We start from the raw sequence: 21,540 nt of genomic DNA, 5'->3' as shown, positions 1-21,540 counted from the left end.
TTCCCAGCGTGATTTCTTGGATGCCACAGAGTTAAATACGTTAAAATGTCCTTGAAATATGACGCACTTCCCCAACGAAAGCCACATTTTGAGCACTTAGAAAAAAAAAAGGCTTATACAGTAAAAAGTGCTCAAAATGTGGCTTTCGTTAGGGAAGTGCTATTCATGTCGCGGTTTCCCGGCTGTCACAGAGAATGCTTTAAGGCAGACACAAGGTCATGATATAAACTGCCCTACGAAAGCCTTATTTCAGCAAATAGATCGTTATTAATTCATTCACATCCATACTCTCATTTTCTTTATAATTTTGAGCGAATAGATCTTTATTAATTTATGCACATCCATACTCGCATTTTCTGCATAATTTTGAGCAAATAGATCTTTAATAATTCATGCGCGTCCATACTATCTTCTTCTTTATAATTTTTTAGCAAATAGATAATTATTAATTCATCCATAGGTTACTCGCATTTTCTTCATGATTTTAAGCAAATAGATCTTTATTAATTCATGCACATCCATACTCGCATTTTCTGTATAATGTTGAGCAAGTAGATCTTTATTAATTCATCCATACTCACATTTTCTTAATAATTTTGGGCAAATAGATCTTTATTAATTCATCTATACTCGCATTTTCTTCATAATTTTGAGCAAATAGATCTTTATTAGTTCATGTGCATGCATACTCTTGATTTCTTCATAGGCAGTGACGCACAAATGAAATAGGTTTTAGTATACACAAACCGGAAAATGTAACGCGTGCACGCCATAAGTTTCTCGTGCGCACGCGAAACTCTGTATATTTTTATTTTTGCAAAGGTCCCTTTAGGGGCTCCGTAAAATTGAGCATTGCATTGTGAATGTTATACTCTAAAGGTATTTCCATATTGTTCTATATTGTTAGTAAATTGATCAATTGTTTATTTTTTAAACTGTTTTAAGGATCTGCTTAAAGATTGGAAAAAATGTTCCTAGAATAAAGTCTCAAATTGTATGAAAAACAAACAAACAAACAAACTTTAAAACCTGTGATTATGTGGATTCATAACTGCTCATGAAACTATCTCAGTATCTTCAGTTTTATATTTTTCTTGGGAGTTGCATTTGCCGGTTGTCATACTGTACAGTGTCACCTGATGGATTTATGACTGTTTGTGATGAAACTTCACTGAAGCAGCCCACAAAAGTTGCATAATTTGTGAAATGTCAAAACATTTTTGTTCTGTTTCCTGGAAAAATGAGAAAACCTGTGGATGAACTTCATATTACTAAATGGTAAATTATTTAGTGTAATATTATGGTATTACTAAATGGCAAATTATCAAAATCCTTAGTCCTAATCTCAAGAGATCATCAAACATGCTGTTTTTTTTTTGTTTTTTTTACTACTACAGTTTTTCTCAGTTGCTTTGGCACATTTCTCTTATTCTCTAAACTGCAAGTTCAATTGTTACAGCTGTTTGCTGGAACATCAGAACTCTATTTGATGTCTGCAAAACATAGCAACTCACCCAACAGTTGTACTTCAGTGTGTCAACCAGTCTGTTCTCACGAAATGCGTAGGCTACATGTTTATGATACGCAGTTTTCACGTGCATATACGCACTTTGTAACCCACACCAATAATCCTACCAAAGGGGTTTACAGTGCGTATCATATGCATGTAAAAACTCATTTTTGCGTATATCAATTGCACGATAAATACAATTCGTGCTATAGATGTAGTTCTTTCTCTCAGATTCTCTAAACTGTTAAACATTGCTCTGTATTTGGAAGACATCATGCTTTTGTGTGTCAATTTTAAAAGGATAGTTCATTCAAAAATAATAATTCTGTCGCCCTCATGTTGTTTCAAAGTTGTATGACTCATTCTTCTGTGGAACATATTTTGAAAAATGTGTCAATTACATATTTTTTGTACCTACAATGTATTCTGGGTCCTTACTCTCTGAAACCGTGAAACAATGGAAGTCAATCAGCACCAAAATTGGTTCAACTGGTTCCCAGTATTCTTCAGAAAATCTTTTGTGTTCCACAGAAGAAAAGAAGTCATACTGGTTTTTAACAGATGAATAAATGATGACAGAGTTTTTATTTTTTGGTGAACTATAACTTTAATCTAGTAGTTCTTGTGATTCCCAAACATGTGTGGAAAGATTTTGATGCTGTTTTATTAAAGCTTAAATAATAATAATAATAATAAATGTGACAGATACAAATATACATTTACTTGTGTATGGAGTTAATATTGTGCCAAAATTAAACAAACAAATCCAGCATTTTGCAAACAAACACGATCTGCTTTGCAAAGGAAAACTAGACTCGCAAACAAACCAAGTGATGTGCAAATACAAAGGTCAGTTTGAGAGAAAACGCAGAGGAGTGACAATATGTATTGTGTTTTACAAATAAATGTGCCTGTGCCTGCTGTTCTAGAAGAGGAAGTTGCTCAACTGCATTTGTGAGAAAATCTGCCTGCACACATTTGTGAGAAAATCAAGCCGAGAGATCTCATAAAAAGAAAGTGTCTTACAATCGTAACAGACAGGTGTGTGTTTGTATGCACTAGATTTGGTATTTGTTCAAAGATTACATGTCATTTGTAGGATGGTTTGTATTTATTTGTTAAATACGATGCTCATTTATTTATATTTGTAAAACACAATACATATATTTGTAACTCCTCAGCGTTTTCACATCACTTTGTTTGTTTGCGAGTCTAGTTTTCCTTTGCAAAGCAGATCGTGTTTGTTTGCAAAATGCTGGATTTGTTTGTTTAATTTTGGCACAATATTAACATTAACGATGATGGAGAGCAGATCATTCAGAAGAAATGTGATGCAAACAATGGACAATATATCAATATTTCATGGATTTAACGCTTTTATGGACAAAAAGTAGGCCTGCTGTTTTTGTTTTGCAATGGACACTCATGGACATTTTACCCAATTAAGTACCACTGACTGGATTCATCTCGCGATCGCTATTTCATTATAACGGTATGTAGTTTGGGGTTATAAAACGGGTATATAAAGTCCCGTTTGATTTTGTGTGTTGTTATTTGCACACCCGAATCAAATTAATTTCTGGTGTTGGAGCATATCTTAAAGACACCGTAGATTGACAATGCACCTTTAGAATTTTCTAATAAACTTGTTATCTTTATTAATATTTTAGATATTATCTAAGATAGATAGCTCCTTCTGCTAACATGATCACGTCGCGCTAGGCCGGCGTGGTTTCAGCAACCAGTCACCTTGGTTCCAGCCACGTCCCCCCTCTTTGCCCATTTTCAGTTATGTTTCAGGGAGCGAATTACAGTGTAAAGCATGCCATTTCCTGTTGCCAGCAGGTGGCGCTATATATCTGAATATTGGCATGTAGATGTCTTTAAATCAGGACTCTTATCACACATGTGAAGTTTGGGGCAGATCGGACACTGTATGCCAGAGTAACAACAGCTTCCTCCTTCATGGCAAAATATCAAAAAGTGCAAAAATTTTGCAGACAAAATCCAAAATATCTCACTTCCTGTTGGTTTTCAGATTTTGCACCAGGAGACTTTTTTGTAGGGACTGGGCTGTTACATATGTCTACCGAATTTCATACCTGTACGTGAAACGTGGTGCGAGGGGCACTTCGTTAAAATTTTGTAGGTGGCGCTATCGAGCCATTTTGCCACGCCTAATTCTGAGACCCATATCAGACGTACATTTTCACCACTTCTGATGCGTGTGCAAAGTTTCATGAGTTTTCGAGCTCGTTTAGGCCCTCAAAAATCTGATTCATTTGGGAGAAGAAGAAGAAGAAGAAGAAGAAGAAGAAGAAGAAGAAGAAGAAGAAGCGGAATAATAATAAACGGAGCAATTCCAATAGGGTCCTTACACCATCGGTACTCGGGCACTAATTAGTTAGATAGCTTACTCCTCATGTAAAGAACAACTTGTTTAACACGAAATACTTCTCGATTCACAAAAAATACTATTTTTTCTCACTATGGGTCACAAGAGAAATATTAGGAAAATAAATTAGATTCATCTCTCATCGTCTCTAAGAGAATATGTGCCGTTATTGCAGCGTCGGATGCCAAAAGCTCAGTCAGTTTTTACTTTCAGTTTCTGTAATGAATAACTGACTGGAGTTTGAGACTTCTCTCAACTCTCACGCAAAGTTTGCACATTGTTTGTGTGAGATCAGCTGGCTCGCCTTCATGGTTTAAAATGGAAATATTTTCAATATTGCGACGTGGCATTTTCTTAATCACCAGTTGGTCGCAAAATGATGGACACTGATTCACATATCGTCCACGTCATTTCCCGTGATAATAAAATTAAGTGAATTATTAAATAAATGAGTAAATAAACAACAAGCAAACGTAAACTTGTTTGCTTAAAATTTCTGCGAATAATTTGCTGATGCAGGTACAAAAAAAAAAAAAAGTTATATATATATATAGGTCTATATATAATATATTATAATAATATATTAATACCCTATTTCAAGGTCCACCCACTTGAAGATTTCTGGCCTCGCCACTGATTGACAGACCATCAAAAACCGGGAAAACGGGTACGTCTGCTCACCCTAATAGACATACACACATGGAGACTTGTACTTTATTTCCATATTTGAACAATTGAGACTTTTGAGGGCGGTCTTAGAGATTTTCAGAGGGAGGTGTTTGCCACCACCATATAAGTGAGTCCGATATGGCAGAATGGAAACACACCGGCTTCATCTTCAACAAGCATGTCTTCTCTGGGTCAAGCTCTTTCTCGAAGCAGGTTAAGTCGACCTGATGCGATTCGGGCGCTGAAATCTCCGCTCTACGAGTTGGAGGTGAGTGTCCTGGTCATATACACCGGCGGAACCATTGGAATGAAGGATTCTGGAGGAGGTAAACACTTTCAGCAGCGCTCACACACCTGTCTGCATGAGAGTTTATATACGAATAATATTGTGCACTACGCAGTATTATGTTGTGTTATATTGTATGAGACGTTTAAGGGATTATTTGTTTGCTGATCTCATATTAAAAAAAAAAAAAAAAAAAAAAAAAAAAAAAATTACTGATTAAGAGGGGTCAGTTTAAATGGTCGGTGTAAATATTAATGCAGCCTATACTTTGTGTACAGTTTTTTTATATTGATTAGCAAAATGTGATTGAAATTTAAACTGCACAATTATTGTGTTTATTAATTATTAGATGGGACATTCTACCAGAAACGTACATTATCTGTCCTTGAATTGTTAAAGTGAATAAAAAGTATTTCATCCAAAAAATGTCTAAAACTGACTGATGGTTGATTTCTGTGAGTTGTTCTGTAAATGAATATGTCATTCATTAGGTTCTCAGATATTTTTTTCTTCATTAAAAACACTTTTGAAAATGACAAATCCTGTTTTTGTCCTTGTCCTCAGCCAAATTGGAGCTACAACTTTCATAGTTTTGTTACGCTAAAAACTGTTATTTAGAGAAAAAACTCCATCAATAATAAGTTTAAGCTGTTATCATTCACATCAATTGATTAAAAACATGAAATTATACATAATTTCTACAAATAAATACTATTTTACAGCTGCCCCCATGTTTTTGGTCAGTCCTGTCACGTTCACATAAAATGTGTGCAATAGGCCTTTAAGGGTATGACTCAGAGGAAGTGACATCATTTGACTGAGGTGAAGCTGACACTGGTCAAGGGTGAGTTCTATCATTGAATTTTATGATTTTAAGCTTGTTTTTGTATGTTTTTTTTTTTTTTTTTTTTTTTTTTTTTGAGGAGGATGAGCTAAAGGGTCAGGCCCTGTCACGGTAAAATATCCCAGAAAATAATGAATTTTTTAAAACCCAAAACATGTCTAAAAAGGTTCCTGAAATTCCTTGCTTGCATGTTAACAGGTTTTATGCTAGCATGCTATCAGCCTGAGTAATGGCAGTTTAAAATGGCTGACTGTCAGGCCCTGTCACATCAGTCCCGTCACATTCCTGTGACAGGGACTGACAGTCCTGTCACAAGGCCTTACAAATGAATGGCGTTGTTCTTTTTTTATTACATTTATTGCATATAATATGTATTTAATGCATGCCATAGCAAAATATTATTTGAATAAATAGACATTACATTGTAAATTTGAAGGTTTTTATGCTCATCTACAATTTTACCTAGGCATGTGTAGCACTGTTTTTGAGGTTGCACTTTGTATATTAATGATATTTCACTTCATATTGCAGCTTGGTAATAACAGTGATACCTTGGTAATATCTACATTATTACCTAGGAAATGACATGCAATTTTCGTTATTTCCATGTAATTTCCTAAGTAATATATTACCATAGTATTACCCTGTTACTACTGAGCTGTAATATGATGTGCCACAGTTACTTTACATTGTGCTATTCAGTAAAATGTCTATTGATTACATTTGCTGTATCATAGTAAAATGTACTTTATATTATGAAGTTATTTTTCCATAGAACTACACAGTAGCTGAATAGAGTATAACCTTTAAATGACTTAAATGGTTGTGTGACAGCATGTGTGGTGTATGTCGCAGGTAAAAGAGAGAGGGGCGAAAGCGTTCTAAGAAAGAGAAGCTCCAGGACAAAGTGAAAGAGCTACAAGAGGCCTTAGTAGTGCCATTACAACTTTGTTTTCACTCCTGTCTGTGTTTGTGCCATTGTGCCATTCTAGTCGTTTATTGTTATTGTATCTGGCCATGTGATTGACAAATTAAATTTTAATGAACTTTTAAATGAATTGTTAAATGAAATATGTTTTTATATTGAAATAAAATGATATTAGTTTAATTAAAATCATGTTTGGACAATATCAGTTGTCAACCAAATCCATTATGTCAGTCCTGTCACAGCACCGTCAGTCCTGTCATGCCACGGTCAGTCCTGTCACACAGGAAATTATGATATAAAAATGTAGTATTTTAAGGGGATATTGATGAATTAATCTCTTTAACTGCGTAGATGACGGTGGGGGTATATATCCACTACTATGTTTTTGTAAAAATCTCCTATGTAAAGGTAGGATTCTGTGATTTTGTGTACTACAGTTGACCAAAAAGTTGCTTATATTTCTTATAGGAATTACAAAACCATGTTAGATACAATCAGGGACATGTGACCAAAAAGAAAATGCTATTTGTATCAAAGAAATTCATTAGGAAACCATTCTAACATATACAAATTTGTCTGTGACGGGGCCTGACATTTTAGGGGTGAAATGCGTATAAAAATTAATTTTATTCAATCATAAAAACATGCTGAGATGGCACGATATGTGTTTCTCATAGTTTAACATGTCCTCTATATGACTCAATGTTCAGATTTAAGAATAACATATTTTTTTCCCCCAAGATTTTTTGTAAGTGAAAATGTACGTTTCTGGTAGAATGTCCCAGATAGATTAGATTAAATTACCACTATCATACGATTAATCAATAATCACGACAGCTCTTACGCATATTTATATTTTATGTAAACCATTTTTTTCATTCAACTCCCAGCATAAATAATATATAATTAGGAAAATTATATATATTTTTTAAATCTACACTGTAAGGAAATGTTGATAAAAATGTGCAAAATTATACAATAGGCTTATTAGCTCAGTATATACTCAGTATCAAATATTCAAGATTCTGGTCAAAAGAGCCCGAGGGATGCAAACATAAAAATCCATAAGTTTGTATGGTGGTGTGCATATGAATTTGGTGCAACTTTTTACAGGCTTTTCTTCTATATTTGCAGGTCTGAAACCAGAACCAAATGCTCTTTATAAGTTTCTTCACACACTCCCTATTCTACATGATGAGCAGTACGCGGAAGATACAAAACTGTATGAGCGCTATCCGGAGTTCACGCTGGTGCTGCCGTAAGTTTCCACGCAGATGCAAACACATAAGCGATCAAGTTAGAAGTTTGTCCTATTTATAGATCCAGACAATAGTTGAATTCATACAAAATACAGGTTTGAATTGTTGGTTTCTAATTTTATTAAAGTTTTCATGGAATAAGCTAATTCGCCCCAAAATGAAAATTCTGTCATCATTACTTGCCCTCATTTTTTTGTATTTGAATGCTTACTTTCTCTAATAAAAAATGTTTCCACAGCTTTTATAACTTTATTTTAAAACCTTATATATTATATAAGCAAATTGTATTTGAGTTATATTTTACAAGTGGATGGGTTAAAAATGTCAAATATTGTCATAGAAAGGAGCAAGCAAAGCAATTTTATGTTTGGTGCCTTAGTTCTGTATTGTGCACATTAAAGGTGCATGATTTCACTTTTTAAATATAATATAATATGTGTTGTACGGACTATAGGTCTTGCTTGTGCACGTAAGAGCATGCTAGAAATGCACCAGTGCAAAACATTTAACTTTGAAAGAAATGTAACTAATAATTTAATATGTAACATGTTTTCCACATATTTGCCAATCTTAATTATTCTTTTTTGAATATTTCCTTTCATGCAGTGTGTAATATAGCTGTTTGTGAATGTAAAAGGTCTGCAAAGTTTTAAAGATCAAAGTGTATGATGAATAAAGTTCTGCATTAGCTTTATTCTTATTGTTGATTTAAATGATTTATTTATTAACTTTTTTTATCCCCTCTTCATTACAATAACTAGGCTACACCATGATTCACCCCAGAGCGATAAGTCTGAAGTCTGCTGCTTCACAACGTTTACTCATCCGTTGACACACAAATGGTTTTACTTTTAAATACAGGAGACAATGCTGAAATCAAACAGAATTTCACTTTCAATAAATAATATATCTTTAGTTGATCAAGCTAAACTAACCCATGTGTGCCTAATGGTCTTTGCTGGTTTAAATAAGAAGTTTTGCTTTACTTTTAGAGCTTTTTCAATGTTTGGGTCCTTTTTAGAATACACTTCTGTTACGGTCCCTGATGTAAATGTCTAGGAGTCAGAAGGGACACATAACTCAAGAGATGGACAACAGCTAGAGTGTTCCAAATAAATTATTTATTTCAACACAAATTGCTCACAAAAGTAACCAAAAATAAGAGATGGGGGGCCCAGCAACAAAAGGAATAAATAACTCAACTAATAACGTCAAGCTGGGACTCACCACCCCAAACAAAAATTACAAACTAAAGTGAAAAAATAAAGACATGGCGATATGGCTGTGGCTGGCAGAGAGAGACCTGAGAGTCCGCCTCCTTCCACTTTATAGCCTCACTTCCCCAGCTCAGCTAATAGGGAACTAGAGAAGACAAAATGAAATGTTCGAGGACTCTGGGCCGGGGTGTTTGCTGTATTTTAAACATGTTCACTCTTTTTTTTCCACCTCAGTCTGTCCAAACAGAAACCAAGGGTTGTGTATACCATTTTAGAGTACTCTCCCCTCCTCGACTCCTCTAATATGACCCCAGATGACTGGGCCAAAATTGGAAAAGATATTGAGGTGCTTCCCTTTTAACCATCTTTATGTTTGGCTTTGAGTTGCAGGGCTTTTTGCTTGATTTTTTAAAAACTGATATATCAGTGAGACATGACTGAATATACTGATTTGTGAACAGAACTGATCTGATAAATTATTTGTTTTTTGTTCGTTTTATTTGTAAATTTGTAATTGTAGATAATTTCTTGAAGGTAGATCAGTGGACAGTTCAACAATTCTTTAGTTGGCATGCCAAAATCACTACTGAGATTTTCAAAGTTTGTTCCCCATGTTCACAGAAATACTACGAGCAATACAATGGTTTTGTCGTCCTGCACGGCACAGACACCATGGCTTACACCGCTTCTGCTTTATCCTTCATGTGTGAGAATCTGAGAAAGCCTGTCATCGTCACTGGCTCACAGGTAATGTGACATTTTCAATTGATAATTTACTCACCTTTGTGTTGCACATATTGAGTATTTCAGACTTAGAGATCGACCGATATGGGTTTTTCTATAACTGATGCCGATGTTTAGAGGTCAGGGTCAGCCGATGGCCGATATGTGCTGCCGATTTTTAGGGCCGTTATCTTGAAGTTTTCCCCTTCATTTGCATGCTAAAATGTCACACTAATAATAAGTGGATGCACAACATTTCTAAACTTAACATCATTTATTGAACACTGACTTGATTTACATAAAAGTTTTAGAGCATTTATCAAGCTGAATTTTTCAAGTTTGTTGGAACATAAATGTAAACTTAAATATACATTTAAATGAAATAAATACAACTTTATAAATAAAAATCAGTTAAAAAACTTTGTCATGTTGCACAGCCTTGTATGCAAGAACAGTGCTAAACTCTTAGTGATTTCTGACATTCTTGACGGTTAACGTTAGACAGGTTTAATGAGGATAATAACTGTGCGACATATATATATATATATATATTGGTCGGAACACATCACTTTATTAGGCTGATGTCCATTTTTATTCGCATTACACAGTTGATGGAAACACACGCAGATGCGCATATTCTTGAGCTGAATTTTCATTAATGCAAAGTTGGAAGGAAACCCGACTATTGTCTGCATCAAACCATGCTTCCGAACAAATGTCATACACTTCTGCACTTCACCAACCAAGAAGTGGAGCCAATGGATATCACACAAGAAGCAATGTGCAAACTTTGCGGAAAAGTTATGCCAGTAAAAGCTTAACCTCGGTCAGTATTCAAAGTGAAAGTAAAAGTGACGGAGCTGTCTGACGCTGCATTTTCTCTCAGAGAAGAATTTCAACATAATATGCTGATAACGGTATATAACTGTCTTAATTTATTCCATTATTTCTCTTGTGGCCCGTATATATAGTGAAACAAATGAGAATAATAGTATTTCGTGTTAAACAGCTTTTTTTTTTGTTTTTTTTGTTTTTTAAAGTTGGTGCTTGGAGTAGCCTAAAGCTGCTCTTAATTTTCATTTATGACTGCAGTGTTAGGAAATATTATAGACTGTTAATAATTTTAATTATAGGTCTAATTCATTGTATAATAGACCTAAAAAATGTTTAAAACATTTTCAAAGAGGAGCTGATAGCCTAACCTTTTATTATCCTCACAGCACGTCAGTTATGCGGTGATGCGCTGTGAAATTATTGCGGGGCAAATTTATTATAATATTAATTTAATAATAAAAGTAGCTTACCTAATAGTAATAATAATAGACTATAGAAGAATGTAACAGGCTTACATTAATTGGAAATGCCAAATCCTCTTAATATTGCCAATATTTGTCGGAGTAACGTAGCTCTCAATCACGCTGCAGTGTTTGTGAGTGCTGCCGCCTTCTCCACCCCAAGCACAGAGTGAAATTCTCCGACTCCGATACAGGAAAAAATAATACAGAACTTATAACATTGGGGCTAATATGTTAGCAAGCAAGCTGCTGGTAGTTTTGGACTACAGTCCTTAAAGTTAACTACAAGTAAGCGAACCTTCAACCAGCTGTAGCATTATGCCAGTTCCCGACGGTTCTGTGCTATCCGTTGTTTCTTTCACTGAGTGAAGCAACACTTCATAGTTTACTAGTAATATATAGTAAATATACAGGTGCTGGTCATATAATTAGAATATCATCAAAAAGTTCATTTTTTTATTATAAATTATTTTTAAAAATGAAACTTTCATATATTCTAGATTCCCTACATGTAAAGTAAAACATTTCAAAAGTTTTTTTTTTAAATTTTGATGATTAGAGCGTACAGCTCATGAAAGTCCAAAATCCAGTATTTCAAAATATTAGAATATTTCCTAAAATCAATCAAAAAATGGATTTGCAAAACAGAAAAGTTAAAGTTCTTTAAAGTATGTTCTTTTGTGCACTCAATACTTGATCGGCAGGACATATTACAGCAAATGACTTGCTCCTAGCACAAATTACTGCATCAGTGAAGTGTGGCATGGAAGTGATCAGCCTGTGGCACTGCTGAGGCACTATTGAGCCTTCAGATCATCTGTATATTGTTGGATCGACTGTTTCTCATCTTTCTCTTGAAAATATCCCATAGATTCAGGTCAGGCATATTGGCTGGCCAATAAAGCACAGTAATATCATGGTCAGCAAACCACTTGGAAGTGGTTTTTGCACTGTGGGCAGGTGCTAAAGTCCTGCTGGAAAAGGAAATCAGCATCTCCATAAAGCTTGTCAGCAGATGGAAGTATAAAGTGCTTCAAAATCTCCTGGAAGATGGCTGCATTGACTTTGCACTTGATAAAACACAATGGACCAACACCAGCAGACGTCACGCCCCCCCCAAATCATTATTGACTTCAGAAACTTCACACTAGACTTCAAGCAGCTTGGATTCTGTGCCTCTCCAGTCTTCCTTCAGACTCTGGGACCATGATTTCAACATGAAATGCAAAATTTACTTTTATCTGAAAAGAGGACTTTCGACCACTGTTCACTGTCCAGTTCTTTTTCTCCTTAGCCCAGGTAAGATGCTTCTGACATTGTCTCTGGTTCAGAAGTGGCTTGGTAGTCCTTTTCCTGAAGATGTCTGAGTGTGGTGACTCTTGATGCGCTGACTCCGGCTTCATTCTACTCATTGTGAAGCTCTCCCAAGTGTTTGAATCGGCTTTACTTGACAGTATTGTCAAGCTTGCGGTCATCCCTGTTGCTTGTGCACCTTTGCCAACCCAATTTCTTCCTTCCAGTCAACTTTGCATTTAATATGCTTTGATATTTCACTCTGTAAACAGCCACCCCATTCAGTAATGACCTTCTGTGACTTACTCTCTTTGTGGAGGGTGTCAATGATTGTCTCCTGGACCATTGCCAAGTCAGCAGTCTTCCCCATTAGTGTGGTTTCAAAAAACAAAAGATACCCGGATTTTATACTGTAGGGATGGTCATTTAATGAAACTCAAATGTAAATATTCTAATATTTTGAGATACTGGATTTTGGACTTTCATTAGCTGTACGCTCTAATCAACAAATTTACAAAAAAAAAACTTTTGAAATGTTTTACTTTACATGTAGGGAATCTAGAATATATGAAAGTTTCATTTTTTAAAATAATTTACAATAAAAAAATGAACTTTTTCACGATATTCTAATTATATGACCAGCACCTGTATGGCCTTAGGACTTTGAAATATCATAATTTAAGCCTTAGGCTACCATTATCTCCCAGGACTGTTGTTGAATCTTCCAAAAGTTTCAATTCACATGCGGCTGCAGCACATTCCACCGCACCAATAACACAGGGCTGCCCGCGGACGTGCCTGGCTTTATCGGCCGATGCCGATATATTAAAAAAAGACAAATATCGGCCCGATATATCGGCCGACCGATATATCGGTCGACCTCTATTTCAGACTACTTGTACTGGACCAGTGTGTTGTGATTGGTCAACTGCTTTGAGTATGTTTGGGAAATGTCCCGCCCCTTATTATAACCGTGAGTTTAAACACACTACTAACTAACTCAACCAGGCCCTACCCCTTTATTTTGAGTATATCTTGGGAGGGAATTATTTCCCCCTGTGGTGAAAATCAAATTTTTAATGTTGTTTATATGTCTATGTGGTGTTTTTAACATGCTTTAAGACAAACCATGTGCAAATTCATAAGTCAGCCCCATTGTTGAGTATTTTCTTTTTAAAACTGCAGTGATCTGAAGACAGTCTCAAAAATGCGGTTTGAAATCGCTGATGTTTCTTACGTCACAAACTACCTTGTAACCAATCACAGCAATGTGTGGGTGGGCTTTAGCATATCATTAACTATGCTCTGAAGCAGGGGAGTCTCGAGAAGCCAGGTTATCCTGGTATATTTTAACATTAGCAACACATTATTAGCTGTTTGATAAGCAAAAGGCTAATTATATTAACACATTATCATGTGTCAGACGTTGTAAAGCGCAATACCAGTGTGCAGTGTTTACCTCAGTAAGTTGACCAAGTGGATCTCTGAGCTCGTGCAGGGCTAATTTGCATATTCATGGGTTACTAAATGAAGCAAGGGTGTAGAGTTACATTCAAGCTGTTTTAAAGCATGAAGACATTTTTTCAACGGGGAGAAACAGTTACATTTTATTTTAAGGTGTCATTATTACAGTGCAAGTACTGAGTAATGACAATTAACTACATGTACTTACTATAGGGTTAGGGTTAGGATGAGGGTTTGGTTTAGGGTTAATTGCATGTAATTATGCATAACTTCTAGTTATTACTACAGTAAATACATGTAACATATGTAACAATGACACTGTAAAATAAAGTGCTGCCGAAAAAACTTTAAATATGTCATTTTGGTGATCAAAGATGAAATTATCTACTGCAGGGGGACTTTAAATGAGGGATATCATGTTTGTTCTTGAAAAAAAAGAACCATCTTATATGTTGCAGGTGCCTATCTATGAGTTGAGGAATGATGGGAGGGATAACCTCCTGGGGGCGCTGTTGTTAGCAGGACAGTATATCATCCCTGAGGTGAGTTTTTTTATTCTCTGTGAGTGATGACTTTGTAGCCATTACAAATGCAGTATGTGCAAGATACCTTCAAATAGTTGTGATGTTTTGGACGATGTCGGCTATAAAATAGTTTTCATTCAGAATTTCATTATTGAAGGGATAGTTCACCCAAAAATGAAAATTTAGTCATCATTTACTCGCCCTCAAGTTGTTCCAAGCCTGAATTGATTTTCTTTGTTCTGCTGAACACAAAAGAAGATATTTTGAAGAATGTTTATAACCAAATGAAAGATATTCGTCGAAATATCTTCTTTTGTGTTCACCAGATTCAACTGAGTTTTGGAACAACTTGAGGGTGAGCAAATGATGACAGAATTTTCATTTTTGGGTGAACTATCCCTTTAATTAGTTTTAGCATTCAAATAATTTTATTTTAAAATATGGAAGATAGTTTTTAATAAAATACTGGAAATAATAAAATTGAGTAAAGAACCAGAAAAAAGCCCTTTGTGTCTTTCTTCACAGGTTTGCCTGTATTTTTATCAAAAGCTGTACAGGGGCAATCGTGTCACCAAAGTGGACGCTGAAAGCTTTGACGCATTTACCTCACCAAACCTGCGGCCATTAGCCAGTCTTGAAGTCGACATCAAAAGTGATTACAGTTCTGCCAACATTTATCTTAGATGTCTTAGTGCCATATGAGTCTATATATAGATGAGTTTTCCTAAAAATGAAAATTTACACAAATGTTTTCTGCCATAGAAAATCAGTATGTACTGTTAGCTCTTTTCTATGCAATTACCATGATTTGGAACTGAGGCTTTTAAAGGGATAGTTCACCCAAAATAAAAATTCTGTCATTTTCTCACCCTCAAGTTGTTCCAAACCTGAATGAATTTCTTTCTTCTGTTGAACACAAAAGAAGATATTTTGAAGAATATGGGTAACCAAACAGTTGATGGACCCCACTGACTTCCTTAGTATGGGGGGAAACTTACTATGTAAGTCAGTGATGACCATCAACTGTTTGGTTACCCATATTCTTTAAAATATCTTCTTTTGTGTTCAGCAGAAGAAAGAAAACTATGACAGAATTTTCATTTTTGGGTGAAATATCCTTTTAAGCTCCAAAAGGGATGCAATAACATCATCGAAGTATAAAAGTTGTCCATGTAATTTCTGTTTATCACTTCAATGAATGTTTCTCGCATAAATCTGTTATATGATTTCAGAAGATTTGGAATAGATCATAAGCCATATAGGCTTTTTTATGGTGCTTTTGAAATGTGAAAGCCTAATTGCAGATACTATTACAGTTTTATATATAAAACTGTAATATTAAACTGATATATATATATATATATATATATATATATATATATATATGTGTGTGTGTGTGTGTGTATGTATGTGTGTATCAGTTTAATTTTTTTTGTTGTTATTTTTCTTAATTTTTATTTCAATTTTAGTTTTAGTTATTTTAGTACTTCAACTTGAACTTTTTTTATATTTTTTATTTAATTCATTATATAAATATTTATTTTATTTCAGTCAATGTTTATTTTAATTCAATTAATGGAAATGTTTTTGTTTGTTTGTTTGTTTATGGTTTTAGTTTTAGTACGTTTGTTTAAAACTATTTTTAATCATTTGCTGTTCACTTTAATAATCCTGTCTGGAGAAGAATGAATTACAAAGTACAAATATTAGTCTAGTGTATCTCAAAATTAATAATAGTTCATAAAAACTGCGTATGTAATAATAATACACAAATGGTTAAGAAAAAAGTTTCATTTTTAGATAAGTATTGATAGATAAGTATTGAAATTTAATGTCAACCCTCTTATTAGTGTCACAGACACGCCAGGCTCCACCATCACCCAATCACAGCGCACTCCTCACCAGAGTTCTGAGCACACGCACCTGTCATCCATCAACACCCCAATCAGCCACGAGATAAAAGACTCACACACACTTCAGTCAGCATCCGGTCTTGTTTGCACATAGAACGTCTTCTATGCTTACCTCAAGGACTCCAGTATACTTACTGTCTCTTCTCCAGCGTGCTCCTAGTTTCCTTCCGTGTTCCAGTCTTCGTGTGAGTTCCCCAGTGTCGTCTCATCTCTGCTACGATCTCCATTCCTCTGCCATCCACGATCTCCACTCCTACAACACAAAGGACAGTATTACCACTCAGTTATCTTCCACTCAACCTGCTATATTGCCATTTACTCACCTGCATCACTACTTGTTCTTCTGGTTGTTCAATAAACATCACTTACCTGTTTCCCCTTGTCTCCATCCCTTCTGTACTGTAACAGAAGACTGGACCAAAACCGTAGAACACCAGAATGAGCACTCCAGATCCGTTTCGAGAGCTTGTGGATGTCTTACGCCAAGCACTCACCTTCAATCCACCAGCACCTCCACTAGCGATCACCTCTGCCAACACCACCGTCACTCCTTCACCGCCTGTGTATGCCAGTCCCATGGCCAAACCGGCGCCCTTCTCTGGTTCGGCAGAGGATTGCAACGGATTCCTACTGCAATGTTCGCTGGTCCTGGAGATGCAACCGCACTTATACCCCGACGACCACGCAAAGGTAGCATTCATCATTTCACAGTTAAATGGCAAAGCGCTTCAATGGGCTGAAATTATTTGGTCGCAAAATAGTACAGTTACCCAGTCTCTCACCAGTTTTGTTAACCACTTCAAAGAAATGTTCAGTAGACCAGCCGGGGATTCATCGATTGGTGAGCAATTATATCATTTAAAACAAGGTACAATGACTTTGAATGAATATGCCCTTAAGTTCAGGACCCTTGCTGCCACTAGTGGATGGAACGAACAGTCTCTGTTAACCACCTACTGTCAAGGCCTGGATTCACGGGTGCGGTTGCATCTCGCTGCATACGAGGACTCCATCGGGCTAGAATGATTCATCCAACTCTCCATTCGCTTCGCCACTCGTATGCAGTCGTGTCTCGAAGAGCACCAGGGCCAGTCGCTACTAACATCATCCCTCCGCCGTCCAGAATCCATCAGCCCTCCAGAACCAGCCAATGAACCCATGCAACTGGAAAATACCCGGCTGACTTTTACTGAGCGGCAGAGGCGGCTGACCCAGGGATTATGTTCATATTGTGGTGCTCCTGGGCATGTCATCTCAGCATGCCCCACTCGTCCTCGTCCCATGTTGAGTGCCATTCTTCCTCCTATAAATAAGATGAAGCCTCTCACTACCATAGTAATTCTTACTGCTGCCGATGTTTCCATTCCAGTCAATGCTCTCCTCGACTCCGGGTCAGCAGGTAACTTTGTCTCTGACGCCCTCTGCCACCAGCTCAAACTCAAGACCACAGTCACGCCGTCCACCTACCAGATACAATCAATAACTGGAAAACCTCTCAGTCGTAGACGGGTACATCTGTGTGTCGGACCAGTGCAACTCCAAATTGGCCTTCTACACATCGAATATCAACATCTGCTGGTTCTGGAGGAATCCACCGCTGATGTGGTTTTAGGGCGCCCATGGTTGGAGCAGCATAATCCTGTCATCTCGTGGAAAAGCGGTGATAACTGTTTCCTGAACTGTTTTCATGCGTTACCTCTGCATTCCTCTCCTCGTCCAGAGTCTCTTCCCGTCTGCACTACTTCCATCGAAAGTCCTGTGGAGAAACGTTCGGTGGATACTCCTCCTTGTTACGCCCCCTTCAGCGACGTCTTCTGCCCAAGGAAAGCCTCCAAGCTGCCTCCACACCGGCCATGGGACTGTGCCATCGATCTGCTTCCAGGTGAGTCAGTGCCCCGTGGGAAGATCTACCCTCTGTCAATTCCCGAGGAGAAGGCCATGAAGGAGTACATCAAGGAGGCGCTACAACAGGGCTACATCCGCCCGTCTACTTCCCCTGCTGCTTCGAGTTTCTTCTTTGTGGCAAAAAAGGAAGGAGGCTTGCGGCCTTGTATCGATTACCGGGCACTCAACAAGATTACTGTCAAGTTCCGCTACCCACTTCCCCTCGTCCCAGTGGCCTTGGAACATTTCCGTGGTGCCATTGTGTTTACCAAGTTGGACCTCCGCAGCGCTTACAACCTCATTCGAATATGTGAGGGGGATGAATGGAAGACAGCCTTCGTGACCCCTACCGGACACTATGAGTATTGCGTCATGCCATATGGCCTGGTAAATGGTCCCTCCGTATTTCAGGACTTCATCTAGAGGTGCTCCGGGAGTTTCTTCACAAGTTTGTTCTGGTCTACATTAATGACATCCTGATATACTCCTGGAGCATGGCCGAACATCGCACCACGTTGCGGAGGTCCTGAAATGCCTGAGGGAATTCCATCTGTTCCTCAAGGCTGAAAAATGCTCTTTCCATCAACTCTCAGTGCAGTTCCTTGGCTACAAAATCAACAGCAGTGGCATCCAGATGGACGAGGGGAAGGTCGAAGCCATCAAGAACTGGCCAACTCCATCCACCATCAAGGAACTCCAAAGATTCCTAGGATTTGCAAATTTCTACCGCAGTTTATCCAAAACTACAGCTCCATCACAAGCCCATTGACCAACCTCCTCCGCAACAGGCCCAAGACTCTGTCCTGGTCACCAGCTGCCACCGATGCCTTCAACACCTTGAAAGAAGCCTTCATCACCACTCCCCTCCTCGTTCATCCTGATCCAGAGAAGCCCTTCGTAGTCGAGGTGGATGCTTCAACCACGGGAGTGGGAGCGGTGTTATCTCAGCAGTAGGGGAATACAAGTATACTCCATCCATGTGCCTTCTTCTCTCGCAAACTCAAGCCCGGTAGAGAGAAACTATGACATCGGCAACAGGGAACTTCTGGCCATCAAGCTGGCCCTGGAAGAGTGGAGGCATTGGTTGGAGGGTTCCAAGCACCCCTTCTTGGTACTTACTGACCATAAAAACTTGGAGTATCTCAGAGATGCCAAGATATTGAATCCCGACAGGCGCGCTGGGCGCTATTCTTCACACGTTTTCACTTCACTATCTCCTATCGTCCAGGTCCCAAGAATGTCAAGGCAGACGCCTTATCTTGTCTCTATGCCCCCCACAGAAAACACAGAAGATCCCAAATCAATCCTACCTGAAAAGATTATCGTGAGTCCCATCAGCTGGTCTGAAGCCACCATTCCCTCCTCCAATGCCTCCACCAACACTCCGCCGGGCTGCCCTCCAGGTTTGCAGTACATCAACAGGACACGGCGCACTCCACTCATCCACTCTTCCCACACATCGCTGTGCACTGGCCACTGGCCACCCCGGGGTCAATGAAACCCTCTCGCTGCTGAAAGAGCGCTTTTGGTGGCCAAACATGGCAAGGGACATGAGAAGGTATGTGCAAGGATGCTAGGAATGCGCCATCTTGAAAAGCCCTCGCCATCTTCCCTCCAGCAAGCTCCATCCTCTGCCTGTTCCCAACAGACCATGGTCACACCTAGGGGTGGACTTCATCACAGACCTACCTGTATCTAACAACTGTACCTGTGTCCTGGTGGTAATAGACAGATTCTCTAAGTCTTGCCGTCTAATTCCCTTAAGAGGTCTGCCTACTGCAATGGAAACTGCTGAGATCATGTTCAACCATATCTTCAGATATTACGGAATTCCAGAGGACATAGTATCGGATCGAGGACCTCAGTTCATCTCCAGAGTATGGAAAGCATTCTTCTCTCTCCTAGGTGTGAACGTGAGCCTCTCGTCTGGATACCACCCGTAGTCGAACGGGCAGATGGAGAGGAAAATCCAGGAGATCGGCCGGTTCCTCCGTACCTTCTGCCATGGCCACCAGGACTCTTGGAACCAGTTCCTGGGTTGGGCCGAGTACGCACAGAACTCCCTGCGCCAACCTACCACTGGACTCACTCCCTTCCAGTGCATGCTCGGTTACCAACCCCTACTCTTCCCCTGGTCAGGGGAACCGTCGGATGTACCAGCTGTCTACTACTGGTTCTGAGAGAGTGAGAGGGTCTGGGACTCTGCTCACCATCAGCTTTAACGGGCTTTGCGCAGACGCAGGATGACAGCCGACCTTCGACATTCCAACACTCCAGTCTACCAACCGGGACAGAAGGTCTGGCTGTCTACTCGGGACATCAGACTGCGTCTGCCCTGCAATAAGCTAAGTCCCAGATTCATTGGCCCCTTTACCATCACCAAGCAGATTAACCCGGTCACCTACCAACTCAAGTTACCTGCACAGTATCGCATTCATCCCACTTTCCACGTGTCTCTGCTAAAACCTCACCACCCTTCCGTTTCTCCACAGAGCCTGGCGCAGCAGCTGAACCCTCCCTTCCTCTAATCCTGGAAGACGGAGCCGCTTACCAAGTGAATGAGATCTTGGACTCCCGGCACTGTGGTGGTCTTTTGGAGTACCTGGTGGACTGGGAGGGCTACGGTCCCGAGGAACGCTCATGGGTACCCAGAAACGACATCCTAGACCCAAACCCGCTCGACACTTTTCACGCCTCTCATCCAGACAGACCTGCCCCACGTGGAAGAGGATGACCACCATGACGTTGGGGTCCTCGGCCCTCAGGAGCGGGCCGTGGAGGGGGTGTACTGTCACAGACACGCCAGGCTCCACCATCACCCAATCACAGCGCACTCCTCACCAGAGTTCTGAGCACACGCACCTGTCATCCATCAACACCCCAATCAGCCACGACATAAAAGACTCACACACACTTCAGTCAGCGTCCGGTCTCGTTTGCACATAGAACGTCTTCGATGCTTACCTCAAGGACTCCAGTATACTTACTGTCTCTTCTCCAGCATGCTCCTAGTTTCCTTCCGTGTTCCAGTCTTCGTGTAAGTTCCCCAGTGTCGTCTCATCTCTGCTACGATCTCCATTCCTCTGCCATCCACGATCTCCACTCCTACAACACAAAGGACAGTATTACCACTCAGTTATCTTCCATTCAACCTGCTATATTGCCATTTACTCACCTGCATCACTACTTGTTCTTCTGGTTGTTCAATAAACATCACTTACCTGTTTCCCGTTGTCTCCGTCCCTTCTGTACTGTAACAATTAGCGATGCTGCAGTGTTATTTATTTCATTCAGACATGTTATTTTGAGGATTATGCTTAATTTCTTACTCTTTAG

The 21,540-nt window shown here is 38.7% G+C and overlaps 1 protein-coding gene across 1 annotated transcript in view; it reads left to right on the top strand.

The window, feature by feature from the left end:
• Nucleotides 1–2,624: 2,624 nt before the first annotated feature.
• LOC127512121 (60 kDa lysophospholipase-like) overlaps nt 2,625–21,540 on the top strand; it is a 32,543-nt gene continuing 13,627 nt past the window's right edge. The window contains exons 1-7 of the mRNA XM_051892755.1: nt 2,625–3,002; nt 4,507–4,900; nt 7,767–7,890; nt 9,343–9,454; nt 9,730–9,855; nt 14,342–14,425; nt 14,933–15,059. Coding sequence (XP_051748715.1) covers nt 4,753–4,900; nt 7,767–7,890; nt 9,343–9,454; nt 9,730–9,855; nt 14,342–14,425; nt 14,933–15,059 — 721 coding nt within the window. The 5' untranslated portion in view covers nt 2,625–3,002; nt 4,507–4,752. The remainder of the gene's footprint in view (nt 3,003–4,506; nt 4,901–7,766; nt 7,891–9,342; nt 9,455–9,729; nt 9,856–14,341; nt 14,426–14,932; nt 15,060–21,540) is intronic.

This window comes from Ctenopharyngodon idella, chromosome 5, assembly GCF_019924925.1.
Source record: "Ctenopharyngodon idella isolate HZGC_01 chromosome 5, HZGC01, whole genome shotgun sequence".
Taxonomy (NCBI): domain Eukaryota; kingdom Metazoa; phylum Chordata; class Actinopteri; order Cypriniformes; family Xenocyprididae; genus Ctenopharyngodon; species Ctenopharyngodon idella.
Note: the sequence above shows the minus strand (reverse complement) of the source record. Positions and strands in the feature narration are given on the sequence as shown.